This window comes from Geotrypetes seraphini, chromosome 16, assembly GCF_902459505.1.
Source record: "Geotrypetes seraphini chromosome 16, aGeoSer1.1, whole genome shotgun sequence".
In the NCBI taxonomy this organism is placed as follows: Eukaryota; Metazoa; Chordata; class Amphibia; order Gymnophiona; family Dermophiidae; genus Geotrypetes; species Geotrypetes seraphini.
The window spans coordinates 49,882,450-49,907,454 of NC_047099.1; the positions used below are offsets into that span (position 1 = coordinate 49,882,450).

Consider the following 25,005-nt stretch of genomic DNA (forward strand, 5'->3'; position numbering starts at 1 on the left):
TCTCATGTCCCCAAGGACTAAAAGGCTTTAGAAGCTCACCCTGCAGGAATATCGCTAAAGCTCTGGTAAGGCCTTTAACTGGAAGGGAGGCTATACTGTCATCTCTCCCTCCCCAATGGTTTATAACCGAGCAGTATTGCACAGAACCACGTGGACCAAAATCAGCTCCTACCCTAAGGGGTCTCCAGTAGCAGCAGTGGATGCACAAACCGGAAACCCCCGACTCATAGCGGCAGCTCCAATTTCATACCCACAAAGCATAGAAATGTGAGTGGCCCCTCTAGATCCATTTGGACTATGTTGGCAAGCAAGGAGCCAAAAAGACAAACACTGTGATTTGTTGCCTACCTCGGAGGTGCCTGGAGCTGGAAGCACTACAAATACAGAAACAGAACTAAGACTTCCCTGAAAGGAGAAATTAGATCCTACCTACTTGTTTTCTTTCTTCCAATCTCTCCAGACCATTCCTGACAAGTTGGGTGTGTGCAGAACTACTAATGACTTCACTTAACAGGTGGTGTGCAGCCCTGACCACAGAATGGTAGAGAGAACAGACACTCCCACTGCACACCCACAAGGGGAAGAAAACAACTAGAAATTGAACTGAATTCAACTTTTTTTTTCCCTTTTATTAAGCTTTTTTTGTTAAAAAGGCTCTACTTCTTTGTTCCTTAGCCGAGTCCATACAGTGTCTGATGCTCCGGAACTGAACTCCAGAATCTAGACCAACCAGACATACAGGACCTTACCTACCCCAGGGCAGGTATGGGAATGGTCTGGAGAGATTCAAGGAAAGGAAATTAGCAGGTAAGATCTAATCTTTTGTCACTCAGAGAATAGTTAAGCTCTGGAACGCATTGCCAGAGGTTGTGGTAAGAGCGGATAGCATAGCTGGTTTAAAAAAAGGTTTGGACAAGTTCCTGGAGGAAAAGTCCATAGTCTGTTATTGAGAAAGACATGTGGGAAGCCACTGCTTGCCCTGGATTGGTAGCATGGAATGTTGCTACTCTAGGAATTCTGGAATCTTGCTATTCTTTAAGATTCTGTATGGAATGTTGCTACTCTTTGGGTTTTGGCCAGGTACTAATGACCTGGATTGGCCACCATGAGAACGTGCTACTGGACTTGATGGACCATTGATCTGACCCAGGAAGGCTATTCTTATCTCCAGACCATTCCTGACAAGTGGGAAATACCACAGTAGCACTCAACAAGTCAACAAGGGTGGGATGCAGATGCACCATACACCACGAATGAGGCTCTAAAAGCTGGCTCCTGCCACGAGTGCATATCAAGCTTTAATGCTTCACAAAAAAATGAAGAGATGACCAGGAAGCCACCCTGCAGATGTCTTGTGCAGAGATCAAGAGATGTTCTGCCCAGGATGAGGAATGTGCCTTCAATTTGGAAGGCAACCACCTACCTGCCAGAAGGTAGGATGAAGCGCTTGCCTCCTTGAACCACCGAGCTCTAGTCGCCTTGAAAACTGCTTTGCCTCTCCTTGGGACCTCCAAACAACTCAATAAGGTGATCAAACTTTCAAAATTCATCCATCCTCTTCAAATAATGCAGAACCCATCAAATGTCCAAACGAGATAGATCCTTAGGAGACTCCTCAAAAAAACACAGGCAAGGCGATGGACTGATTGAGGTGAAAGATAGAAACCACCTTAGACAAGAAGAAAGGAACTGGACGCAAAACCACTTTGTCACAGAAAATAAGAAAAAAAACAGGTTACATATGAGCTCTTGCCCAAGGAACTACTTCAATGGTGACCGCCATAGAGCCTCAGACCGGTAGGATCTGCCACACTCTGAGCATGAAGCTTCTGGATCTGCACCTTTGAGAGAAAAACTTTGCCTGCCCACCTGGGTATTGAAGGGAATGCCCAGATATTTCAAAACCTGAGTTGGAGTTGGCATACTCTTGTTGAAATTCACCACCCACTTGAAGTGATGAAGAAATTGCACCATTCGGTCAGTGACCTGCTTGTTTTTGTATAGGACTTCATTTCAATCAACCAGTCGTTTAGGTAGGGATAAATTAATGTCCTCTCTTTCCTGAGATATGCTGCTGCCACTACTACCATGACCTTGGAAAAGGATCTCGGAGCCGTGGCCAGGCTTTGAATTGGTAGTGATTTCTTAGAATCACAAAATGCAAAAATCTGATGGTCCAGAAGGATAGAAATGTGAAAGTAGACTTCTGACACATTCAAGGACATCAGGAACTCCTCCAAATATACAGTCACTATGCAGAAGGGTGAGACCCTTGGTATCCCATTGACCCCCTTGAGATCCAGAACTGGATGGAAGGAGACCTCTGTCTTGGTACCACTATGTAAATATATCTGCTAGAACCTCTCTTCTTGAAGGAGGCATTGGAACCACTGCTTCCAGGGTTAAAAGTCTGTCTAGGGTGTTCCAGACCGCTACTTCCTTCTGGTCTGCTTTATTATTTTGGCAGCTGCCCTCAAATTGGGCCCCAATACCTTCATTGTGAAGATCTGGACATTCCTGGGCCTCCTTTCCTACTACCCTTAAGGATCTGCCTTGCCGGTAACTTCTGGCTTCATGAAAATATTCAAGTGGAAGTCCTGGAGCCCAAATGGGACTTATTCTCAGCAAAAGCCTTTTTCAGACAGTTGAAGCTATCCTCTCTATACCAGCTGAGGTATGATCTGGCTGTGGGGAGTGTTAATAACTACAAGTGGACTTTCCAACATGTTGTCCAAAGTCTACCCCCTCCACCAGAGCAGTGGAACAGCTGTTGGGTTGGTGTAGCCAAGCAAACTAATTTTAGGCCTAGTTACTGATGTTATGTTGAGTAACATACTGGTAGCCCGTCCCATTCCGCTGCCTGTGCCTCAACCCTATAATACCCAACGTGGAGTCAAGAAGGGCAGCAGAAGGCTTTTCTGGGCTCTAGAGAACTAGCCAGCCTTGTGCCTTTTTAAATGTTATCACAACCTGCTATCTATGGTGAACCCCCATTACAGGTAAGCAACTCTGCTGTGCTTTTTGCTGCTGTCACACCCAATAACTTAAGCTGTCTTTTCCCTTCAGAAATGAAGATCTGATTTATACCTTCCAGCACTCAAGAGGATTAGAAGTTAAACTGTAAGCTCCCTGCAGCACAAAAGCCTCCACCCCTTTGTCCTCTCTTGATAGGGTGGGTATGCCATATGGGACACTGTTGGATCACCTCAAAGGGAGTCCTGCCCTTCCTCTTATTGGTCATCAGCCAGGATTAAGTGTCTAACAGTGGCCCGTCGGGGCAGATCCATTCCTCATAGCTCCCTCTTGGGAATAAGTGGTGGCTTTTCTAAGTCTGCTAATAGTTGATGGATGTTTTTTCCCCTCCAGGAACATGTTAAACTAGCTGTACCAGCTTTGAGCACATCCTCTTGCTTTCATGGAGCGAAACGCTACTTTCTACAGTTTGTTTCAAGGCACATCCTTTAGGCCTGCACTATTCTCCTGTGATTTTATAGACCTTTATCATTTTTTCCCCCTCCAAGCTAAAGGGTGTGACTTTTTTTAGACTTGTTCTTTTTGGCCCATTTTCTGAGAAAAGATCAGAACATCAAAGGATTTCTGCAAGATATGCCCTCCTACCCCTCTCGGGATGCTACAGAATCATGGATTTATTCATTTACTATGGACTTAATATCTCTCTCATAGCAGCTAGAGATCTGAGGAGGGTAAAGCATGAGGAAGACTGGTCAATGCCATTTAGTGTTGTTAAAAAACAAAACAGAAACAGTATATGTTGGGGGGAGGATGTTATGCTTTGTGTTTATTCATTGGCATGTTCCCTCACCCTATTTCTGGTGGACCCACAAGAGAAGGTCCTGAGCAATAATTTATGACAATTGTCTGCTCTGTCTATAATTCAATGGAAATTACAAGTATTGTTTTTCTGGTTTGTCCAGCCCGTAAGGAGCGATCTGGGAGGGGGGAGGAGGTAGTTGTACCACTGTGCAGCAAAGAACAGTCTGTATCAGCAGCAAAAAAAAAAAAAAAGCCATTTATATTCAAAATACAGAAAAAAATATTTTTCCAGATGCCATCTCTACTAACTAATTGATTCAGCTGTCCGAAATAAACCCAAATTGAAGATGCAGCCCTCAGCTAGGTTCCCCTGCGTAGCACGAAACGTCCCATGGCCAGTTAGAGAGGCACCAGAGAAGTGGGTGGTTGTCCTGCCTGACTTGAATGGAGTCTGTCGGTGAACTTCAATTCTGCTTTCTTGGTACCTTGAAAACCGATGTTTCCCGTTTCCCCAGCTGAGGCAGAGCTGTACAGCCAGAACCAGGTACTCCATTACTTGAAGACCCGATCCCGGAAGCCATTTAAATGTGAACCCCAGCTTGAGCCTAAGGAGGGATAGAAAAGGACCATCAGCGATTCGGAGGGGTGAACAGTCCTCCCTCTTCACACGCCAGACTTCACCATATGTGCGACTAAGGTGCTGTGCGCCATCTTCACAGTATGTGGGGCTGCTGCCGTGGTGTGACGCACGTCACTGTCGGTGGATCTCCATGATGGAAAGAAGTACAACTAGAAAGGCAGAGAAGGAGAAAGACAATGTTAGAAAAACTTGGACTGTGAAGCAAAGGAAGGAGAAGCATTCAAAGCAAAAAGAGTTTGGTGTGCAGCCTACCTTGCAGCCAAGAGTGAGCAGGGCATGGAAAGCGACGATGCAGGTCACAGTGATGAGAGATGCCAGCCGGGTATCTCCACGGATGCTGGGCCAGAAGGTAAGCAGAAGCACAGATCCAGAGAGGATCATGGCAAACGAGAGGAGAACCCATCCGAGCCACTCGTAGGGAGCCACTGCCAGGAACTGAGGGCCAGAGAGAGGAGTTAGCAAGACTGGCTAGAGCTGGGATAGAAATAAGGCAGCTCTCACCGCCCGACTCGGGGTCCCTATTCTCCCGCCCATCGTGGCCAGGGGGAAAGGCTGCACCAACCAGCCCTCCCTGCGGCATTTCTCAGTTCCTAGGGTGGGAGACCAGGGACCCTGAATGTGGGTGAAGCAGCTGCACTAGCATTCTTAACCATTTTGCCCTGGCACCCCATCACCAAGTTGTCTTTTATTGACGATAAGGAGTGGGAGGACAGGGTGTGAGGTACTGCACTGCCACTGCTTTCATTCTCATCTGCTGCATCCATGAGAGGGCAAGAGTAAGTGACGTATGAAAGAATCATTCCTCCCATGCAGCCTGAGAGCCTTTATTAGCAATGCTGGAAAATAAATCTTTTTGTCAGTAGGAAAAAGGAGGAATTGATTTTCCTGAAAGACTGGTTAGACTTCATTTAGAATATTGTGTACAATTCTGGAGATCCCACCTTCAAAAAGATATAACCAGGATGGAGTTGGTCCAGAGGAAGGCTACTAAAATGCTTGGTGGTCTTCGTCATAAAGCGTACTTTGGAAGAAAGATATGATAAGAGATGGTTCTTTATCGTCTCTCCAGACCGGCACAGAACGGATGAGTTTATGCTCCTCTGCCAGCAGGTGGAGCCTGAGAACACATTGACTTTTGGCAGCAGTGCAAGTGGGCTGTGCAGTCCCATCTATAATCAGTCTCTTCTCAGTCTCCAGCAGGTGGAGGTGGTAGACCTTTGGTTAGTTAGGACCTGTTGGCCGGACTGAGCTTGGGGGACCTTTTTGGGGGTCCATCCAACCTTGGGAGTCCATCCAACCTTGGGAGTCCCACCTCCCAAAATGTTATTGCTTTAGAGGAACGCCTCAGCTGTACGCCTGGCCACCCTTCAGGCAGAGACTACAGCTTTGAGAGCCTGCGGGGTCTGCTCTCTTATCTTTTACAGCTTGGGGATAAATGAATGAGTCCTGAGGCAGCCGGTTTAAATGAAGCTTTGTTTTTTGCATTGCGTTTCTTCTAACTGGCAATTTTGTGCACCGGTCTCCTGCACATATGAGAGGAGCACTTTTAAAAAGCAGAAGTGTGTTTTTTTGTGTGCCAAGTGCTGGATGTGGCCAGCGTGTGCACAAAGTGCTCCAGCTGCTTCGAGGGGGAATCCGCATCGGCTTTGGGTGCTGGTGTGCAGAATTCTCCTTCGCGTGTGCTCGTCAGCAGAGTGTGGTGGAGAAGCCCATGCTTCCCCTGTGACCCCTCGGCCATCGTCGGTCGGGGAAATAAGATTGCCCTTGCAGCCGAGAGTACTGGGGATTCTTGCCTGCGGTTCTGATTTAGCGGCTGGTTCTAGTCAGGCCTCGTTGTCGTTTCTGGCTTCGGGAGAGTTTTTTGGCGGGAAACGCTGTCATTTTACGTGTGACCTTAGGTGACCTTCCTATTTTAGAATGACAGGGACATGTCCTAGCTGTTACTTCTGCACCTGCAGTGAGTTTGGTTGTACCCTTGGGGTTTATTGCCCTGATTTTTTTTTAGCCATATTCAAGGCTTATTTGCAAGCGGTTGTGGGTGCTGCTTCTTCTCCGGGGGTCTCCGGATCTCTACCTGCCTCCGTCTAGTCTCCCCAGCTATCATCCAAGTGGCTGCAGTTGTCATGGGATGAAGAAATTTTTATGGCTGACTCAGTTTCTCGGAATGAAGACTTGGATCTTTGGGTGGATGGATGATTTAGGAGGGAGGGGAGGATTTGGAGGCATCGGTCGGGTGCATTTTTCACCAGGAAGCGCAAACACCCCTTCTCCAGGTGTCTTCGGTTTTGAAGAGGAAGCTAAGGACTCTCCTCGTGTTGTGAACCCTCTGCTTCGAGGGATCCAGTCGGTATACTGCTCTTTCCCGATATTCAGGATGTGGTACACGCACAGTGGAAGACTCCAGGCGCAGTCCATGGCCAGACTTTATACCATTCCTGATGCGGATAGGGATACCTTTAATTCTCCAGTGGTTGAGGCGGTAGTAATCTTCGTCATAAAGCGTATGGGGATGGACTTCAAGATCTCAATACATACTTTGGCGGCATGTGCATTTATACCAAGTAGGTATTTAAACATCCAATCTCTTTTAATTAAAAGGAAACTCTGGAATGAGGGGACAGAGGATGAAGGTGAAAGGGGATAGATTCAGAATAACCTCAAAATACCTTTTCATAGAAAGGATGGTGAATACTTGGAACGTCCTCCCCGTGGAGACAAAAAGTGTATCTCTAAGGGACAGGAGGGGATAATAGATGGAATGGTTACTAGACAGACTATATGGTCTTTATCTGCCTTGCAGCTGAAGCAGTGAGGATTAAGTGACTTGCCCAGGATTGCAAGGAGAGAGCAGTGGCTTCCTTGGTTCTCAGCCCACTGCTGTAACCATTAGCTTTTTCAAGATGCAACGGGAAACCAGCAACTGTGATTGGAAATACAACATGGCTGTAGCCATACTATACTTACCGCTGTAGGAATGTACACAAATAGAGAGTATCCATACACACAGATGGTTTCTAAAAGAGTGTAGGAAAAGACACCCATGCTGATACCCTTTCTCCACTGGAGAAAGCCCCAGAGGCCCAGAGGTACTAGCCAGGCATAGCTGAAGATGGCAATTCCAGCTATGGTCACTGCGGAAAAAAAAATAGAAGCTGTGAGAAAATCAGGCTGATGGCTACTCCCTCACCCTTGCACGTCAGCACTATGTGATTCACTTCTTACCCTTATTGAACTCGGGGTGGTAGTGGAACGTGGAATTGTTCCTTTGAAACAGGCTGTGTAAGTTACTGGAAAAAGCCACTGTGAAGACCAGGGTGGCGCAGATCCAGAAGGGACCTAGAGGCACGGGAGAAAAGAAGGCAGGAAATGAACGCACAAGACTACCAGGCTGAGACGCTTAGTGCAAGGCCTAAAGCAGGGATCTCAAAATCCCTCCTTGAGGGCCGCAATCCAGTCAGGTTTTCAGAATTTCCCCAATGAATATGCATTGAAAGCGGGGCATGCACATAGATCTCATGCATATTCATTGGGGAAATCCTGAAAACCCGACTGGATTGCGGCCCTCAAGGAGGGACTTTGAGACCCCTGTCCTAAAGGGAGCCCAGAGAGATTTAAACGTCCTGGGGAAACACCTAACCAACTGTTCTGAAAGCAACGCTGGAGGATGAAGGGCAATGGTCTCCCCAACCCACCTCTGTTAATCTGAAGAATCTGGATGTCCTCACAGCGGGATTCAGCCCATTTTACCGAGGTATAGGCGTGCACCTAGCTGGTAAGCTTCCAAATGAGATTTTTGCAAGCTATTAGTTCTAACCAGGGCTTTGGAGTCTGAGTCTGAGACAATTTTGGGTACTGGAGTCGGAGTCGAAGGATTTATCTACCAATTCCACATCCCTGGTTCTAAGCCCTGAATTCAAGCAGTTTTCGCTACGAATGTGTTTGTTTTATAATCGATCTTACCTCCTGCCACATCTAGTCAAACTCTCTTCAGACAGATTTGACATTCGCACATGTGCACTTACCGTACAGATCAGGTGTATTCCGTAAATGGTATCTCACAAAGTTCTTCCCTGGCAGTGGCAGCAGTGATCCCATGATCCGATTCAGCACCTGCCAGCCGTGAGCAGAAGAGATTGCCATCAACAAAACCCCGTTACAAGCAGATGCCAGGCTCACAAGAAGTTATAAGAGAAGGAAGAGGAAACAGGCCCTGCCATTCCCTGAATGGAAAAAACAATCCCCTTTCCCATATATGAAGATGCAGATGTTTAGAAAATCATAAGTCTATTCCTCTCTTTTGGGACCCTACCTGTACGTCTTCCTGCATATAGGACAAGGTCAAAATTGTGCCTACAACCTAATCGCAGGGTTGCTTTATACCCCTTTAAAATACTAGCAATAAAAAACTGACCTTTTCGTACTAGGCTAGATGTATTACATTCAGTCCTTCATCCCTGTGCTTCCCAGATTATGTGAGTTACCTGTTTGGTGTCAACATCAAAGAACGTCTGATAGTACTCAAAGGTCCAGAATCCCGGCTGTTGCTGTTTCTTACCCAGGAGCTGTAAGAGACCAGGAGAGGCGTCACAGATGCAGAGCAGACCCAGGCTGTGCCCCGACTCGTGACAAAGAATTGTACAGGTGTGCAATATATCAAGTTTTAATAAAACAAACATAAAATATATGAAACCGTGGATAAAATCATTGTATTGGGACCGGTGCTATTTTAACTTGGCTTGGAAAAGAGACGGCTGAGGGGAGACAGGATTGAAGTCTACAAAATCCTGAGTGGAGTAGAACGGGTACAAGTGGATCGATTTTTCACTCTGTCAAAAATGACAAAGACTAGGGGACACTCTATGAAGTTACAGGGAAATACTTTTAAAACCAATTGGAGGAAATTTTTTTCATTCAGAGAATAGTTAAGCTCTGGAATGTGTTGCCAGAGGTTGTGGTAAGAGCAGTTAACGTAGCTGGTTTTAAGAAAAGATTGGACAAATTCTTGGAGAAAACGTCCATAGTCTGTTATTGAGAGAGACATGGGGGAAAGCCACTCCTTGCCCTGGAATGTTGATACTCCTTGGGTTTTGGCCAGGTACTAGGGACCTGGATTGGCCACCGTGCGCATGGGCTACTAGGCTTGATGGACCATTGCTCTGACCCTGGGGGACCTTTCCGGACTAGCACAAAACAGATTTCTTTTTAGATCCGCAATTCATCAAGTCACTAGGACTCGAACACGAGTTGATGGCATCTGACAACAACATGTATGCAAAACCTGAGATATCAATAAACGTATTTTAAGAGTCCAACTTTCTGGGTTACACAAAAAGAGAGACTTATAAATGCACCAATCAAATAAGTTCAGTGCAGATGGTGCCATTATATTAATATACAAATCAATCTCAAGCACCACACATCAGGTAGAGAGCAACTGGAAACAAACAACTAAATTAGGTTATGATTTAGATATTTAGGGCAGCTGAAAATGTGGAGAAACCTGTTATGCGGAGAGTACTGAAGAGGTGGTTTACTAGCTTGGCAGGAAGTAATAAACTACACAGGAAATACTGGGACACGTGGTGTGATGTGAAGAATGAACTGCAAAGGAAGACATGGAAAGCTTCACCAGAAGAGGAGGGGAAGTCAGAAAAACGAGAGAGTGGAGAAAGTGGTAATCCAACCACCCAAAATAGGAAAGCTGAAGAAGAATAGGTGAGCCAGGCACATCTCCACTTGCGAGGAAATGGCAGAAAGCTAAAGCAAAAGTAATTACTGGGAGCCTAAGGACAAAGTAAAAATGCAATCTGAACCAGGAACTAAAGTGCAAAAAGAAAAGTAGTGGATCTCCTACACTAGTGAGAAGTGGAATTGATCAGGTCTGCTCGCACACAAGTTTAGAAGGAAAGGCATGAGCCTAGCAAACAGAAAGGGCTGGAGGGCCAGAGAAAGTGATTCAATTGGAGCTTAGGGACACAGAGGCCCAGCAGGAGAGTTGGGGGGGGGGGGGGGATGATGAGCCTTGTACGAACCAAGGAGAACAATAAATGGAATTATGTCCAAGGAATCTATGAGCCCAATTTGGTTTTACCTCACCTCAGTCTGGTCTGTCTCTTCTCCATTTCCTTCCTCCTCCTCTTCCTCTTTGTTGAAGTTCATGTTCACCTGAATATTGTTCTGACTGTCATTGATGCTTGTGGTTGTTGCTTCAGGGTTTGAAGCCAGTAAGTCTGAAGCTTCCTCAAATTCTTAAAAGGGCAAGCAAAAGAAATAAACAGCTTTCACTAAGCTTATCCCCCTTTGGGTCATGGGTAGTTCTGACTCCCCCAGCAGCTATGCTGCTTATCCATACTTACTAAAGAGGAGCACTTGGGAGATGAAAATCCAACTCCCAGGCTGGCTGATTCTAATAGCATGGGGGGGGGGGGGGGGGGGGGATTAGTCAAAAAGGAAAACTTAGGAGGAGAAGGTGTACATGGAAGATAACTGTACAATTCTTACCCTGGAACTTGAGGTCTTCGGCTGAAGCCATGGCTTTAGACTGCGACCTCTGTTTAAAAAAAAAAAAAAAAAAGGTTGGGTTAGGGCTGATGCTCACAAACTATGTCAGAAATATTGGAGCTTTGGTTCTACTAGGCCACACCCACAGATAAGACTATTAAAGCAATCAAATCAAGACCGAAAGGCCCAGTGAGCGGCAACTCAAGTGGCTACAGCTGCTCTCTATGTAAAATGAAGGACGATAAAGAAGTACTTTTTTTTTCCAAAGCAAATTTGCCTATCAAAGCTCCACAACGTAGGTCAACAACTCCATGCCTTTTCAGCCAAAGTAGAAAGGGATGGAATGGGATTGATATGCAAAATGATTTAACTAGCCAGAAGCTTTAACGTACCTGTTAAATGGCTTGTTCAGGGCTCTCTGTTTAATTTTCAGCAGACTTAAATGGTTAACCTTGCTGAAAATTGGCACCTAAATGAAAACCGGCTGTTTTGAGAGTGTTATAGGGGTGACGTTGTCTTTTGCTAGGTGAGAGTGTGATGCAGTGGTTAAAATTACAGCCTCGGCACCCTGAGCTTGTGGGTTCAAGCCCACGCTGCTCCTTGTGACCCTGGGCAAGTCGCTTAATCCCCCCATTGTCCCAGGTACAGTAGATAGATTGTGAGCCTACTGGGACAGACTTGAATAAATTCATTTAAAACCATTAGGAGTTCCCCTGGGAGAACAGTACAGGCAGTCCCCGGGTTAAGAACGAGTTACGTTTTTAAAGCGGTTCTTAAGTCGGATTTGTATGTAACTCAGAACTTGGTAGATTTTCAGATTCTGCTGCCAACTGTCCCTAGTCCAGTGTTCCCTCTAAGGTACAGCAGGCGCAACCACACACTGTTCTTAATGCAGCCATGCATCATTCCTGAATCTGTGCCACCGGCAATACTGCTCAGTGAAATCAAATGAAGCCACCACCGTGCGCTTAAGTACGAGTTGTACTTTAAGGTTGGGTGTCTGTAACTCGGGGACTGCCTGTATGGAAAACTGAACAAAATAAATGCAGTACTTAATTAGAGATAGGGCCAGTCAAGTACTGACTATGGACTCTTAACCCTTAACTGGCATCAGCTCCCCGGGGGTGGGTGGGGGAGGGGCAGAAGTCCTTTGGTGTCCCTGATCCTCACAGCCCCCAGAGCTGGAGCTGCCTCCTGAGTTAAAATCCCCCCCTTTACCTTTTGAGCCTAGTTCCTGGATGACCGTCTGACGTCACGCCGTAGCATACGTCGGGGGGGTCTAGCGCGCGCCTTGCACTATTTTGAGACCGCGGATGGATACAGGGGGCCACGCGTGCCGCCGCGCGTCCCCTCGCTCGATAAAGGGGCAGAGCAGGCGGATCCGCTTTCTTTCGCGGTTTCAACACCCCCCACTGGCTCAGCGGTGCCGCGTCCCGAGCACAACTTCCGGGTCACGTGGGAGCTGAGTTGGCAGGGGGCGTGGCCCGCTGCGGGGCGGAAGAGGGATCGGACTCGGGCATGGCAGCGCTGCTCGGCCGGTGGCGGCTGCGGCTTCCCGCGGGGCTCCGAGCGAGCTCGACTGCGGCGGAGAGCGGCGGGCTCTGGGCCCGGCTCCGGAGCGGTCGCCTGGGTAAGTGCCGGGGACTGGGCCGCCTCATCTTGCACGCGGACGGGGCCCGGGCGTCGCGCGCTTATTTATTCAGCGGAACGTTGCGCACCTAGAGCAGCTGCTCTGCCTGCGCGAGCAGGCTAGGCAACGGCCGCACACGTGGTGACGTCACAGCAGAGGCCCTGGTCTAATAGCTCAGATTAAGCCTTTTAGGAAAGGTCTCCGAGCATGCGTAGTAGGTTGTCGCCTGAATGAATCCATTTGAAGCAGGCATCTCAAAGTCCCTCCAGGGTCGCAATCCAGTCGGGCTTTCAGGATTTCCCCAATGAATATGCATGAAAGTAGTGCATGAAAATAGATCTCATGCAGATTCATTGGGGAAATCCTGAAAACCCGACTGGATTGCGGCCCTCAAGGAGGGACTTTTAGATCCCTGATTTGAAGCTATTTCCATTGAGATGGGTGAGACCTGCAGGAGGAATCCACTCCGGGTTTTGCTGCCCTCCGGCTCCACCTGCCCTCTTTCCCTTCTGCACACCTGCCAGCAGGCGTGTGCTTCTTCTCTCTCCTTTTCATTACATATTTTATTCGGTGTTTTTCATTCTTTTTGGGTAGGGTTTTGAAAAGTTTCTATCAAATCGTTGGGCAGGAGGGCATCCGCACATGCACGGATGATGCCTTCCTGCCCGATGAGAGCAGGGGCGGAACCTGCCCCCCCAGGCCCACCTAGTTCAACCCATCCCACCCCCAGCCTCCGGGCATGAAGGCTCCCGCGCATGTGCAGATGCCCTCCTGCCCGATGGCAATTTGATAGAAGCTTTTCAAAACCCTGACAAAGTGCCGGGTTTGTCCGGTAACCCTACCCAAAAAGGATGAAAAACACCAAATAAAATACGTAATAAAAAGGAGAGAGAAGAACACGTGTGCAGAAGGGGAAGACTAGGCGGAGCCCTATTTGGAGGGGGAGGATTTCTTGTGCTCAGAGCAATTCTTCGGCTCTGCTCGCATTAAGATCACACAGACTTTGGTCTGCAGCTGACAAGACAGTCCCTGGTGCTATCTGTCAGCCAGCCTGCATCTGCTTCTAAGAAGCTTTAGGGCCATCCCTGCTTTCTTTCCTTTTGTCAAACGGAGGTTCGAGCGCAGCCTGTTAGGAATACCTAGGAGACTCTGCGGTGTCCCGCCTCCACCCTTTCCTGCAAGGGTGCAAGTGCAGTCAGGCACGGAGTCTGACTGGCAGCCCGCAGATCAGTGTCGAGGAGGCATTCCCAGCAAGAAAGGTGCAACGTCTTAAGCTGTACATCCCCCTCGTCTCAACATGTTCAATGTAAAAAAAAAAAACTATTCAGATTCACCTTCGAATCCCTGGCCCCCAGAGTCTGGAATAGTCTACCCCTACACTTATGTCATGTTCCTTCCTATTACAGCTTCAGAAGAATGTTAAAGATTTATCTTTTCTCCTCATAATGATTGATCTCTAACCAATTCACCCACAGTGATTCTTAACCTTTTTTGAGTCACAGACCCCTTTTAAGAATCTGTTGAAAGTTATGGACCCCCTTCCCCAGAAATATTCACATAAACACAACTTTGTATGCAATGAATATAATGTACAGTGGTACCTTGGATTACGAGCATAATCTGTTCCAGGAGCATGCTCGTAATCCAAAATGCTCGTTTATCAAAGCGAGTTTCCTCATAGGACATAATGGAAACTCACTTTGATACGTTCCCCCCCCCCCCACGAAAACCGGCATTGCTCCCCCCGAAGGCCCCCCCCCGGTGATCCGCCACCCCCTCGCTGCGATTGGGCACCCCCCGCCACTTCTTACCGTCATCTGGGCACCGGCATGTCCTGTGCGTTGGTGCTGGTGCCCGAAGATCGGCCTCTTCTGCTGGGCCTTGAGCATCTGCGCATGCTCAAGGCCTGCGAGTTCACGTTCTCTCCGAGATAGAACGTGAACTCGCAGGCCTTGAGCATGCGCAGATGCTCAAGGCCCAGCAGAAGAGGAGGCTGATCTTCGGGCACCAGCACCAACGCACAGGACATGCCGGTGCCCAGATGACGGTAAAAAGCGGCGGGGGGTGGGACCGGATCGCGGGGGGGAGGGTGCTGGATCGTGGGGGGGGGGGTGCTCGAAAATCGAGCCACGCTCAGTTTCCGAGGCGCCGATTTTGCGAATGTTTTGCTCGTCTTGCAAAACACTCGCAAACCGGTGCACTCGTAAACCGAGGTACCACTGTACTTTATTTATTGAGATTTGATTCTCTCATATGTATACGACATACACAAAGTATTATTAAACTTTAAAGTAAACAAACTAAAAAAAACATTCTTTTCTGCAAAATATAACCACCACTCATTATAATTATGAAATACAATCCTCTTGTGCAAATTAGATCTAGTACTACTACGTTTTCTGCTATCATTACTACATCTACTCTCGTTTTCTGCGAGAAAAATTAACAGTACCGGGCTATTTAGTGAATATAAATGTTAATTTTTATCAGACCCTCACAGACCTCCTGAAACCCATCCATGGACCTCAGGTTACTAATGTAATAACTGATCCCAACCTTATTGTAAGCCGCAATGATTCCTAGTTGAAGATTGCGGGATTTAAGAAATTATATGGTATGGTAATACAATATATAATAATAATTTTATTTTTATATATCGCCTAACCAGCTGTTCATAGCGGTTTACACAATCGGTACTCAGCATACAATATAATAATAACATCATACATACAACCAGCTAACCAATCAGAAAGAGTTCTCTTAGACTTAGAGGTGGCACTTACTCACTCTCTCCTCCTCTGTTTCTGCAGGAGCCTGGTGCCGGAGCCTGCTGAGCGACTACGCCGAGGCCTGCAAGGATGTGGCGACGGGCGCCAGAGAGCGGCCAGGCCGGGCCATCTTCTACATTTCACTGCTAGCTGGGGCCACCCTCTGTGCCCACAGCACCCCAGGCCCCAACTCCTTTGAGACCTGCCTGCTGGAGGCCTCCGGGACCCTGCTGCTGCTTTCACCCTGCACTCGCAATACTGCCTCGGACGGCCACGTGCAGCACCTGCTACGCCTGCGTGACCAGGGTCGCCTGCGCCACCTCAGCCTGGGTCTCCTAGCGCTGCTCTATGAGGCACCTTGTGACGTCGACTGCGCTCTCTACCAGGCCCAGTGTCGCCTGCTGCAGCCCCGTTGGAGCCAGTTCCCCAGTCGTGTGCTCGATGTGGGCTTCCTGGGCTGTTGGTGGTTGTTGCGCACCAAGATGCGTGACTTCGACATCAACGACGAGCAGTTCCAACACTTGCCTGCACACCTACGCACCCTTTCCTCACGCGACCTGCACTCGGAACACAACGAGAGGCTCTTCCTAGAGAAACACCGGGCCACACCCCTGGAGACCGGGGCTGGCCATTCCATCTGATGACGCACTTCCCCGTGGAGAGGTGGAAGGAGTGAGCCTGAGTCTACCTCTAGCTTCTCCTGCTGAATTCCCAGCCTTTCCTACTCCCCCTCCCTCTCCAGCTGCAAAACCCTTGCCTTTCCCCAGCCCTTTCTGCAAAATCTCCCTGACCCAAGCAAGGTGCACACCCCTGTTTCCCCCTAGCTGCCCCCTCCTCCCTCTCCAGACAGGGTCAGGGATGTAAATTTCTATTCTGGGCCCCGTCAGCTTGTACTGCTTGGACACTTGGGGCAAGTGCCTTGCTTGCTTCTGGAGCATCAAACCTCCATGCCAGCCCCTCTGTTCTACCCGTTTCTTTCCTCACCACTGACCACCTGGCAAGAGAAAGCAGTGAATGGCTCTATGTTGTCATCCTCTGTTGCACCGTGGAGCTGGAAAACTGAGCAGTCGGGCTTTACTCTTTCTCCTTGCAATGTCATCAACTAGGAGTTCTAACACCAGTATCGTGGGCACTGCTGATTCCTGCTCCTCAGCAAATTCTGCATTTCATCGTGGTGCCTCCACAAATAGTTGCCATTTTTGAAAGAAAACCTGTTACTGCAGGGAATGAGGCATCAAGGAGGAGTCTCCAAACCTCCGATCTGGTCTGGAGTTTGAGAATCTGCTGAAATGCTCTAGGGAGCCACCATAACTCAAGAGAAGCAAATGAACTAAAGAGTTGGGGCGTGAATGTTTACTTAAGCTGGGGGTAGGCAGGTGCCTGGATATCATCTCCACTTGTTTCTTTTCCCTTGTCAGAAAGGAGACTGAACCTCTGCACACCGAGCGACTTGTGCGTGATATTGTCAGTTGGCTGATTTGGGGAAGGAGAGATCTTTTCTGTCTGTTGTACGTGACCTGGGGTTACACCGCCTGCTGGGTGCTCAGAGTACAACTTCCTTTCCGTGACTGCTAACAATGAGTTATTGTGTTTATCAGTTGACAGGTGCCTCTCCCAGGGCACCCCAAAGTCTCTCCTTGCACTGGGCTGCTCCGTTTTCAAGGATTCTTTGTTCCTGGTATGCACATTGGCTCTTGGTAGTTTATTTTATTGTGATTTTAAGGTGAGGTTTGTTGTTTTCTCAGTTGGGCTGGAGGTTGTCCAGAGCAGGACATTCTGACGGGAAGCACAGTGACAGCCTAGCCTTGCTTGGAGTTCCACCACCAGTTCATTCTCTTCCTCCCTTGATTGAGGTAAGAATTTGCTTTAAGCTCTTCACGTTTATTGGATGGTAGTTACAGGATATTCTCAGGGGTTTTGCCCCATGCACTTTGGAAAATGTGTTTAATCATATGGCCCAAACTGTTGCTGGGAAATAATATTCACACACTGTTCTAGTGCTGATACATATGCAAAAAGCAAATCTTCACCAGAAGTACCTTATGATTATATCAAGTATATACTAATTATTAAATGTGCTCACAGATACAGTTGTATTGAGATAATGTTAAGTGAGCAAAAGCCCACTGTAGTAACGGCTCAGAATCTCAATCACAGCACACTTTGTGAATTTGTAACTTTTTATATTTTGTATTTTTTAAATCTTGTTGTTCTTTATAAATAAATACTTTTGCACCAATGAACTAGTACTTAGCTTTATGCCTCAAACACGGGTCCTGATGTGACCCGGTCTTTTTTGAAATTTGTGAAATCAATAAAGCAGAGAATCTGTGAGCGAAACACTTGATTACTGATTGGATCGCTCTGAAGCAGATTTAAAAAGTACAAATAATATATATAATTGTATATAATTTACGTATCTGTCTCCTGCCTTACCTTATCCCTTTGAGTTCCTTGGTCTGATAAATGCTTCTGTTTGTTCCTCGCTTTTGACCTTTTGGCAATGTGGGTGTCTTATCTGTCCCCTCAATTGAAAACACCAACATACATATAGTCGCTCTCCTGGTGGCACACCTGACGAGTCCTGTTTTCATGACTGCCACAGTGAATGCTCATCAGTTAGCTTTGCGTGCAGTGGATCTCCAGTTAGTGCAAAAATAACTCGCACGTATTCTTTGTGATAATCCCGAAAACCCAACTGGATAAGTGGGTTTCCTCTAGGAGAGGATTGGGCAGCCCTGAATTAACTGGTGGCAAAATGTGTTTCACAGGCATTGTTGTGTTGAGCCAGGGTGTACAAGTTCAGTCGTCTGTATTCTGAAAACCTGACTGTAGCCCTTGAGGACTGAGCTTGCATACCCAGTGCTAAGTGGTAGAAAAGATGGCCAGATTAAACTCCTTTCAGCTTTGCTTTTCACTGTTAAATCCTTTCATTCCAGGTGCCTGCTTTTGCCTCCAAACCAAAGCACAAGATCCAGGTCTCCTCCTCCTGCAGAAACTATTGGAAGAATACTTGCTCCAAAAGCTGGTTGATGTCATCTATGACCCCAAGCTAGTTCAGAGTTGACCGAGGAAGTAGCCAAGGAGCTCAAGCAGCTGGTGAAGTCGCTGGTGCTGCCACAGTTCAAAGTACTGACCTTTGTGGCTCTGGCAGAGAGGGGTCAGGAGGACCTGCTGGTAGTGTTTGTGGGACCCTCATGCGGACAGCTACGCTAACAGCCTCTTCTGGGTGGCCTGTTTCTTTACTGTGTAGTGTGAATGAGGTCTGTCCTGTCTTCCAACATCAGACTGCAAAAAAGCAGACATCAGTTTGCTTGATTGTTAAATCAATGTTTAAATGTCACTTATTCAAAATACATACCTTGACATATCGCCTTAAGGAGAAAAGGGGGTGTTATTTGTGGAGTGTGCTAATAGTTTTGCCAGTATCATGAGAGTAAGACTGGGTGATCAGGAGTGCTTTTTAGTGTGAAGTGTTCTATTAAACTGACCCTCCGACGGCCCATGTCTACAGCGCTCCTAGACATACGCGGTACTGTACATTAAAATGTACAAGAACCAGTTCCTGCACAGTAGAGCTTACAATCTAATTAAAACAAATAGGTCAGGGAGTTTCTCTGAGTTAGGTGTCCTTCCTAGCAGGATGCTGAATTTCTGAGTCCATTAATTACATTAAAAATGTCTAAGTTGTTTTACTAGAGGAGAGGTAAATGCTATTTAAAACCAACCCCCCCCCTCTTTTTACTAAGCCATAGTAGAGGTTCTACTGCGGCCCGAAGTGCTAAATGCTGTCCAACGCTCATAGAATTCCTATGAGCGTCAGCAGTGTCGGAGCATTTAGCATGCCAAGCCACAGTAGAAACCTTTACTGCAGCTTAGTAAAAGAGAGCCCTGCTCAAGAGTTCCTGCTAATAATTTCAAAAACAGATATGATGTGAACCGCAAGGTAATGGTGGAATAAAATCGCTAATGTAATGTAATGTGAAAGATCTTATCAAGCCAGAGCCTTTTCAGTATTGTTCCTATGTCGTAGAACAAGTTGCCAACCCAGAGCAATGTTTCTCAACTTGGTTGTGGAGTACCCCCTTGCAAGTCATGTTTTCAAGAGATCCACAATGAGTAAGCATAGACTTGATTTGCAAAAACTGCCTCTATATACAAATTTCTTTCATGCATATCAATGATGGATATCCTGAAAACCTGACTGGCAAGAGGGTACTCTAGGATCGAGGTGAGAAACAGTGTCGTAGAGAATGACACGGTGACAATCTGTCACCATCCCTGCAGCTAACCATGGGAAACCATCCCGTGTCATTCTTTAGCGTCTATCTCAACCTCAGTCCTTCTACAGCAGCGTTCTTTAATGCAAGGCTTGAGGGTCAGTGGCTGGAAACCATCCTGTGTCATTCTTTAGCATCTACCTCAACCTCAGTCCTTGTACACAAGCATTCTTCATTGCAAGGCTTGAGGGTCAGTGGCTGAAAACCATCCTGTTTCATTCTTTAGCATCTACCTCAACCTCAGTCCTTGTACACAAGCATTCTTCATTGCAAGGCTTGAGGGTCAGTGGCTGGGCCCATTCATACTCTGATTCTTCCCTCTCTCCTTAAAGAATGACCATGGGGATGGTTTTCTGCAGTTATCGGTGGGGAAGATGAGCAATTCTGTCACCGTATGATTCTCTACCTAGTGTGGGGAACTCTCGCAACACTTCACATATGGATGGAACCATTTGTCATCTAATGCCAGCAAACATTTTGATGCCGATTTCCCTCATCCTTTTTGTGGGATACATGGGCTATAGCAGTGATAAATAAAGTAATGTCTCTCATCTAGCAGCTGGAGGCTTTAGCTCCATTCCATTCAGCAACTAAGCAGCTCTACCATCTGAAGCTTGATTCAGCCCTAGAGGTTATGCTCTAAAATCTATCTCCAAACGTTTCAGAAAGTGATCAAGGTCCTGAGCAGGACCCTAGGACTGAACTGGTGGGTCTAGGTCTGAGGCACAAAAGTGGTTTGCTTGCTTGTGACTGTAGGATTTGCTGAACCTTCTACATTTTGAGACTATTGTTCCACTTTTTTTCGTTTTAGAAAACATTTTTTTTACCATCTGTACGAGTAAAACTATTGCAATTTGTTGGCAGAACATGTGTATTTAAAAAGGGGGGGGGGGTCGCACGTGCGCGATCAGCTGTCCCGCATCCGCCGCAGTAGAGTCGCCAGCGCGCATGCGCGCCCCTTGGAGTGACGGCATGCGCTCGAAACGTTCGGGGAGGGGGCGTGGCCCGCGAAGCCGGCTCTTCGGGCGGGAGGGGGAGGGCCCGGGGGCGGAGCCTAGGGCGCTGAATCCTCTGGTCGGACAGCAGGGGGCGGGGCCCGCCGGGCGCGAGAGAGGAGCCGGCCGGGGGCGGGGCCTGCGAGCGGCAGACGGACGGTAGCGGCTCTTTGTTCGCGCAGGGCTGGCGGAGGGACGGCGCGGAGCGAGGCGGGGGCGCCTCCGCGGCTCGGACGGTAAGTGTGCGCGCGGCCGTGCCGCCCGCCCTCTTCTCAACGAATAGGGGGCTGAGGAACGAAAGAGCCGCGGCCGGCGGAGCGAGAGCCCCGGCGCGCGCGGGGAGCTACGGAGGCGCAGGACGATCAATAAGCCTCGGCCGCCGCGCGCTCGCGACGCCCAGAGGATTCGATGGCTGAGATTTAAAGGGCGAGGGGGCGGAGCTTCGGACGCGCGAGGCGCTGCCTTTGTCTGGCTCGAGCTGCAGCAGCTGCATCGCCCGCCCTCGCCATTGTCTTTTCTTAGGACCAAGAGCTGCTTTCTAGGAATTTTCCAGGCGAGGAAAAGTCAAATGATTGCATCCAAAAGTTTTCTTGGACCCCTGAAGAAGACGTGGTTTTCGAAACGTGGGCCGTGCTGGGTCCGCTACGCACAGGAACATCATTTTAGTGATGCTTTTAGGACTTTTTCTGCAGTTTGGGTTTGGGTTTCTGCTTTCGCATCTTTACTGCAGTTCCTGTTGGTTTCTTTTTTGTTATGCAGCTACTAGAACAGAACCCTGCGCTTTTAAAACATAACCTAACTTTATTTTTGTCGAGCGCCACAATCAAAAGAATTCTAGGCGGTTTACACAAGATAATTCTTTTGATTGTGGCGGTATACAAAAGGAAAAGCACTCCAGAAGCGCTTTCTGGAGCTTATTCCTTTCGTGGTAATTGCGGAATCCACCATTCTAGGATTTAAGGGTAAGTTAGATGTACATCTCCTTATGAGTGGCATGAAGTGACATGGGTAGGGGTTAGGCTAGATGCACTTCTCTTTACGAGAAGCTTGGAGCGATATGGGGACCAAAACTATGCCAGGGTACCTGGCAGGGCCTCCGCGTGTGTGGATCGCCGGACTTGATGGACCTAGGGTCTGTTCCGGAGATGGCGCTTCTTATGTTCTTATGGGTGATAGTTACGACTAGGGAGTGAGTGGGTGAGGCACAGTACCCTTCTAAAATCTCCTGAATGCAATCCGGTTTAAAAAAATACCACACAACCACACAACACAGCAGCTGTAGGGAGATGCAAATGTGGAACTAGATACCAACCGGATTACCCACAAAAGTGCATTTGCTGCTTCAAAACATACGTGGAGGAAAGTAAATCTCCTTTTAGTTTAAGAAATCCACCACATGACCTAAAGAAGGTTCGTTCCAGAGTTCATTGGTAGAACACAATGAGAGAAAATTTCTGAGACATGAGAAAGAGTCTGCTGAGGGGGAATGGAGCAATGAAACCTAGAAACATGATGGGGAATAAAGGCCAAATGGCCCATCCAGTCTGCCCATCCTCAGCATCCATTATCTCTTCCCCCCATTGGCTTATGTGACGTCATAGAGCTTTATGGTTATAGAAACATGATCAAAACTAACAGGAGGAAAATAATTTCAAAAGACAAGCAGCGTGAAAAAATTCAAGAAAATAAACAAAAAACACACTAGTGTAATTGCTGTAACTTCTTAAAAATCCTCCTAGAACTCCATATTCCTTATTCTTTAATCAGTGGGTAGATTGTGCTCAGAGACATGGAGGAAAAAGGGGACAGAAAGTCCCCCAAAAACCTCACCACCCAATCATTGCCCACGTTTCAAAATTTCTTCAGGAAGCCAAATGGTAACAGCAAAAGACTCTTAAGTCTTCCAAAATGGGTGTCAGTCTCTGGTCTGGCTTGTACTTCAGCTTTCAGTTAACTTCCGATATCTGCTGAAAGCTGAAGTACAAGCCAGACCAGAGACTGACACCCATTTTGGAAGACTTAAGAGTCTTTTGCTGTTACCATTTGGCTTCCTGAAGAAATTTTGAAACGTGGCACGTCGAGGCCAAAGAATATACACATAAGATAAGTGCTTCTTCGATAATATAATCTTTCAAGTCATGCACATATAAAAGTGTGTTAAGGTGGAAGTTTCGCAATGATTGGGTGGTGAGGTTTTTTGGGGACTTTCTGTCCCCTTTTTCCTCCATGTCTCTGAGCACAATCTACCCACTGATTAAAGAATAAGGAATATGGAGTTCTAGGAGGATTTTTAAGAAGTTACAGCAATTACACTAGTGTGTTTTTTGTTTATTTTATAGAAACATGATGGCAGAAAAAGATCAAATAGCTCAACCAGTCTGCCCATCTGCAGCATCCACTATCTCCTCCTCTCCCCTAAGAGATCCCATGTGCCTGTCCCACATTTTCTTGAATTCAGACATACTTCTACCGGGAGACTATTCCATGCATCTACCACCCTTTCTGGGGGGAAAAAAAAAAGCTTGACGTGTCACAGTTTTATGATTTAGTACTTTTTAACAAGCCCTTATACACCAGAGGAGTCAAGGAAAACCAAAGTCAGCTGCTGACTGAAAGAGAAAACCGTATGTCCATTTGAACAATTTTCTGCTAAAACCCATCTCCCATTATCTTTTAAATGACTCCATAGAATTAAGTTGTGATGCAAGGAAGTGATAGAGGGCTTGACAATTTCTGCTTCTCTTAATTCCGATGGAGCAAATGCTGTTTTATCCTTTGGTTCTTGTGGCAGCGACTGCTGCTCCTGCTACAAATATTTATTGGGATTTATTAACTGCATTTGTGAAGAGATTCACCCAAGGCAGAGTACAGAAGGTATAATTCAACATAAAACGTTCACGTCTGTTAACAGCGTAACAGTAGTAAAATGCCCAAATAGAAACATAAATACAATCAATGAAGTACAGTAAAAAAAAAAAAAATCAGTAAATTGAAACTTAGGCCCTCTTTTACTAAGGTGCGCTAATCGAATTAGCGTGCACTAAACGCTAACGCATGCATGTTATATAGCCAGGACAGACATGGAAAAATGCTTGAGTACCTGAATAAATTCATGTAAACCTTTCTGAGCTCTCCTGGGAGAATAGAATAGAAAATTTAATGAATAAATAAATAAAAGAGAAAACGTATCATTATACAATTCTACTTCTACCAGAGGGGAGGAAACTACAACCGAAAAATAGGGAAAGAAGGTAACAGAATTTATTTATTTAAGCATTCATATACCACTTATAGTCTAAGTCCAGGGGTGTCCAATGTCCGTCCTCGAGGGCTGCAATCCAGTCGGGTTTTCAGGATTTCCCCCATGAATATGCATTGAAAGCAGTGCCTGCACATAGATCTCATGCAGATTCATTGGGGAAATCCTGAAAACCCGACTGGATTGCGGCCCTCGAGGACCAACATTGGACACCCCTGGTCTAAGTCAGTGGTCTCCAACTCAAACCCTTTGCAGGGCCACATTTTGGATTTTTAGGAACTTGGAGGGCCACAGAAAAAATAGTTAATGTCTTATTAAAGAAATGACAATTTTGCATGAGGTAAAAACTCTTTATAGTTTATAAATCTTTCCTTTTGGCTAAGTCTTAATAATAATATTGTATTTATAGCTAAAGAGACAAATGATCAAGAAACTGTTTTATTTTACTTTTGTGAGTATGATAAACATACCGAGGGCCTCAAAATAGTACCTGGCAGGCCGCGAGTTTGAGACCACTGAGTTAAGGGGAACAATTAATCTTCTGGCGTGGTTGAAGGGCAGAGGGGAGAACAGGATAATCAAGCCACTGTGACATCACTGATAAGGTTGGCTCTTATTGGTGGAATGAGGCATTATGACATCACAATCTGAGCTCTGCTTCCCAAAAGCAAACAGGATGTCATGGTTACAGTTAAACCACTGGACTCAAACTCAAACCCTTTGCAGGGCCACATTTGGGATTTGTAGGCACTTGGAGGGCCTCAGAAAAAATAGTTAATGTCTTATTAAAGAAATGACAATTTTGCATGAGGTAAAACTCTTTATAGTTTATAAATCTTTCCTTTTGGCTAAGTCTTAATAATAATATTGTACTTTATAGCTAAAGAGTCAGATGATCAAGAAACTATTTATTTTACTTATGTGATTATGATAAACATACTGAGGGCCTCAAAATAGTACCTGGCGGACCACAAGTTTGAGACCACTGATCTAGACTATAGTAATTCTTTCAGGAAGTTCCAACGTAGTCTGAGAAGTAACCAAGAAAATGAAGAGTGGATTTCCTGAGGTCTGGTACAGTTTGGAATGAAAAGGTGCCAGTAATGTAGACATAGAGCATTTCTGCAGAACAGCTGGGATAAAGCCGCTGCCTCACTC

General features: G+C 46.7%; 3 protein-coding genes across 5 annotated transcripts in view; 2 read left to right on the top strand and 1 right to left on the bottom strand.

The window, feature by feature from the left end:
* Window positions 1-3,770: 3,770 nt before the first annotated feature.
* Window positions 3,771-12,366, bottom strand: YIPF2 (Yip1 domain family member 2). 2 transcript variants are annotated; one of them, XM_033923981.1, is made up of 9 exons: window positions 12,134-12,366; window positions 10,916-10,964; window positions 10,511-10,662; window positions 8,896-8,976; window positions 8,437-8,524; window positions 7,637-7,750; window positions 7,379-7,545; window positions 4,667-4,849; window positions 3,771-4,563 (listed from the first exon to the last, which is right to left on the bottom strand). In XM_033923981.1, exons 2-9 carry the CDS (start codon window positions 10,944-10,946, stop codon window positions 4,438-4,440), a joined length of 942 nt encoding a protein of 313 aa, XP_033779872.1. In that variant the 5' UTR covers window positions 10,947-10,964; window positions 12,134-12,366; the 3' UTR covers window positions 3,771-4,437. The 2 variants fall into 2 exon arrangements, with proteins under 2 accessions (XP_033779872.1, XP_033779873.1); XM_033923982.1 differs by lacking the exon at window positions 12,134-12,366 and adding an exon at window positions 11,308-11,480.
* Window positions 12,367-12,401: 35 nt separating this feature from the next.
* Window positions 12,402-20,066, top strand: TIMM29 (translocase of inner mitochondrial membrane 29). 2 transcript variants are annotated; one of them, XR_004537229.1, is made up of 3 exons: window positions 12,402-12,545; window positions 15,356-17,166; window positions 18,253-20,066. XR_004537229.1 is itself a non-coding variant. In XM_033923983.1 (2 exons), the coding sequence occupies exons 1-2, from the start codon at window positions 12,434-12,436 to the stop codon at window positions 15,952-15,954; spliced, it is 711 nt and encodes a 236-aa protein (XP_033779874.1). In that variant the 5' UTR covers window positions 12,402-12,433; the 3' UTR covers window positions 15,955-17,809. The 2 variants fall into 2 exon arrangements, 1 of the variants encoding a protein (XP_033779874.1); XM_033923983.1 differs by lacking the exon at window positions 18,253-20,066 and having other exon boundaries at window positions 15,356-17,809.
* A 642-nt stretch (window positions 20,067-20,708) lies between these two features.
* SMARCA4 (SWI/SNF related, matrix associated, actin dependent regulator of chromatin, subfamily a, member 4) overlaps window positions 20,709-25,005 on the top strand; it is a 49,697-nt gene continuing 45,400 nt past the window's right edge. Inside the window, exon 1 of the mRNA XM_033925083.1 lies at window positions 20,709-20,824. The gene's annotated coding sequence lies outside the window, so the exon portion shown is untranslated. The remainder of the gene's footprint in view (window positions 20,825-25,005) is intronic.

Coding starts and splice junctions, on each gene's coding strand:
- YIPF2 (XM_033923981.1), bottom strand. CDS start 10,946: ATGGCTTCAGCCGAAGACCTCAAGTTCCAGG. Junction 8,977..10,510: donor AAGAGACAGACCAGACTGAG/GTGAGGTAAAAC, acceptor GGTCTCTTACAG/CTCCTGGGTAAGAAACAGCA. Junction 7,751..8,436: donor GAATACACCTGATCTGTACG/GTAAGTGCACAT, acceptor CCGTGCCTCTAG/GTCCCTTCTGGATCTGCGCC.
- TIMM29 (XM_033923983.1), top strand. CDS start 12,434: ATGGCAGCGCTGCTCGGCCGGTGGCGGCTGCGGCTTCCCGCGGGGCTC. Junction 12,546..15,355: donor GCTCCGGAGCGGTCGCCTGG/GTAAGTGCCGGG, acceptor CTGTTTCTGCAG/GAGCCTGGTGCCGGAGCCTG.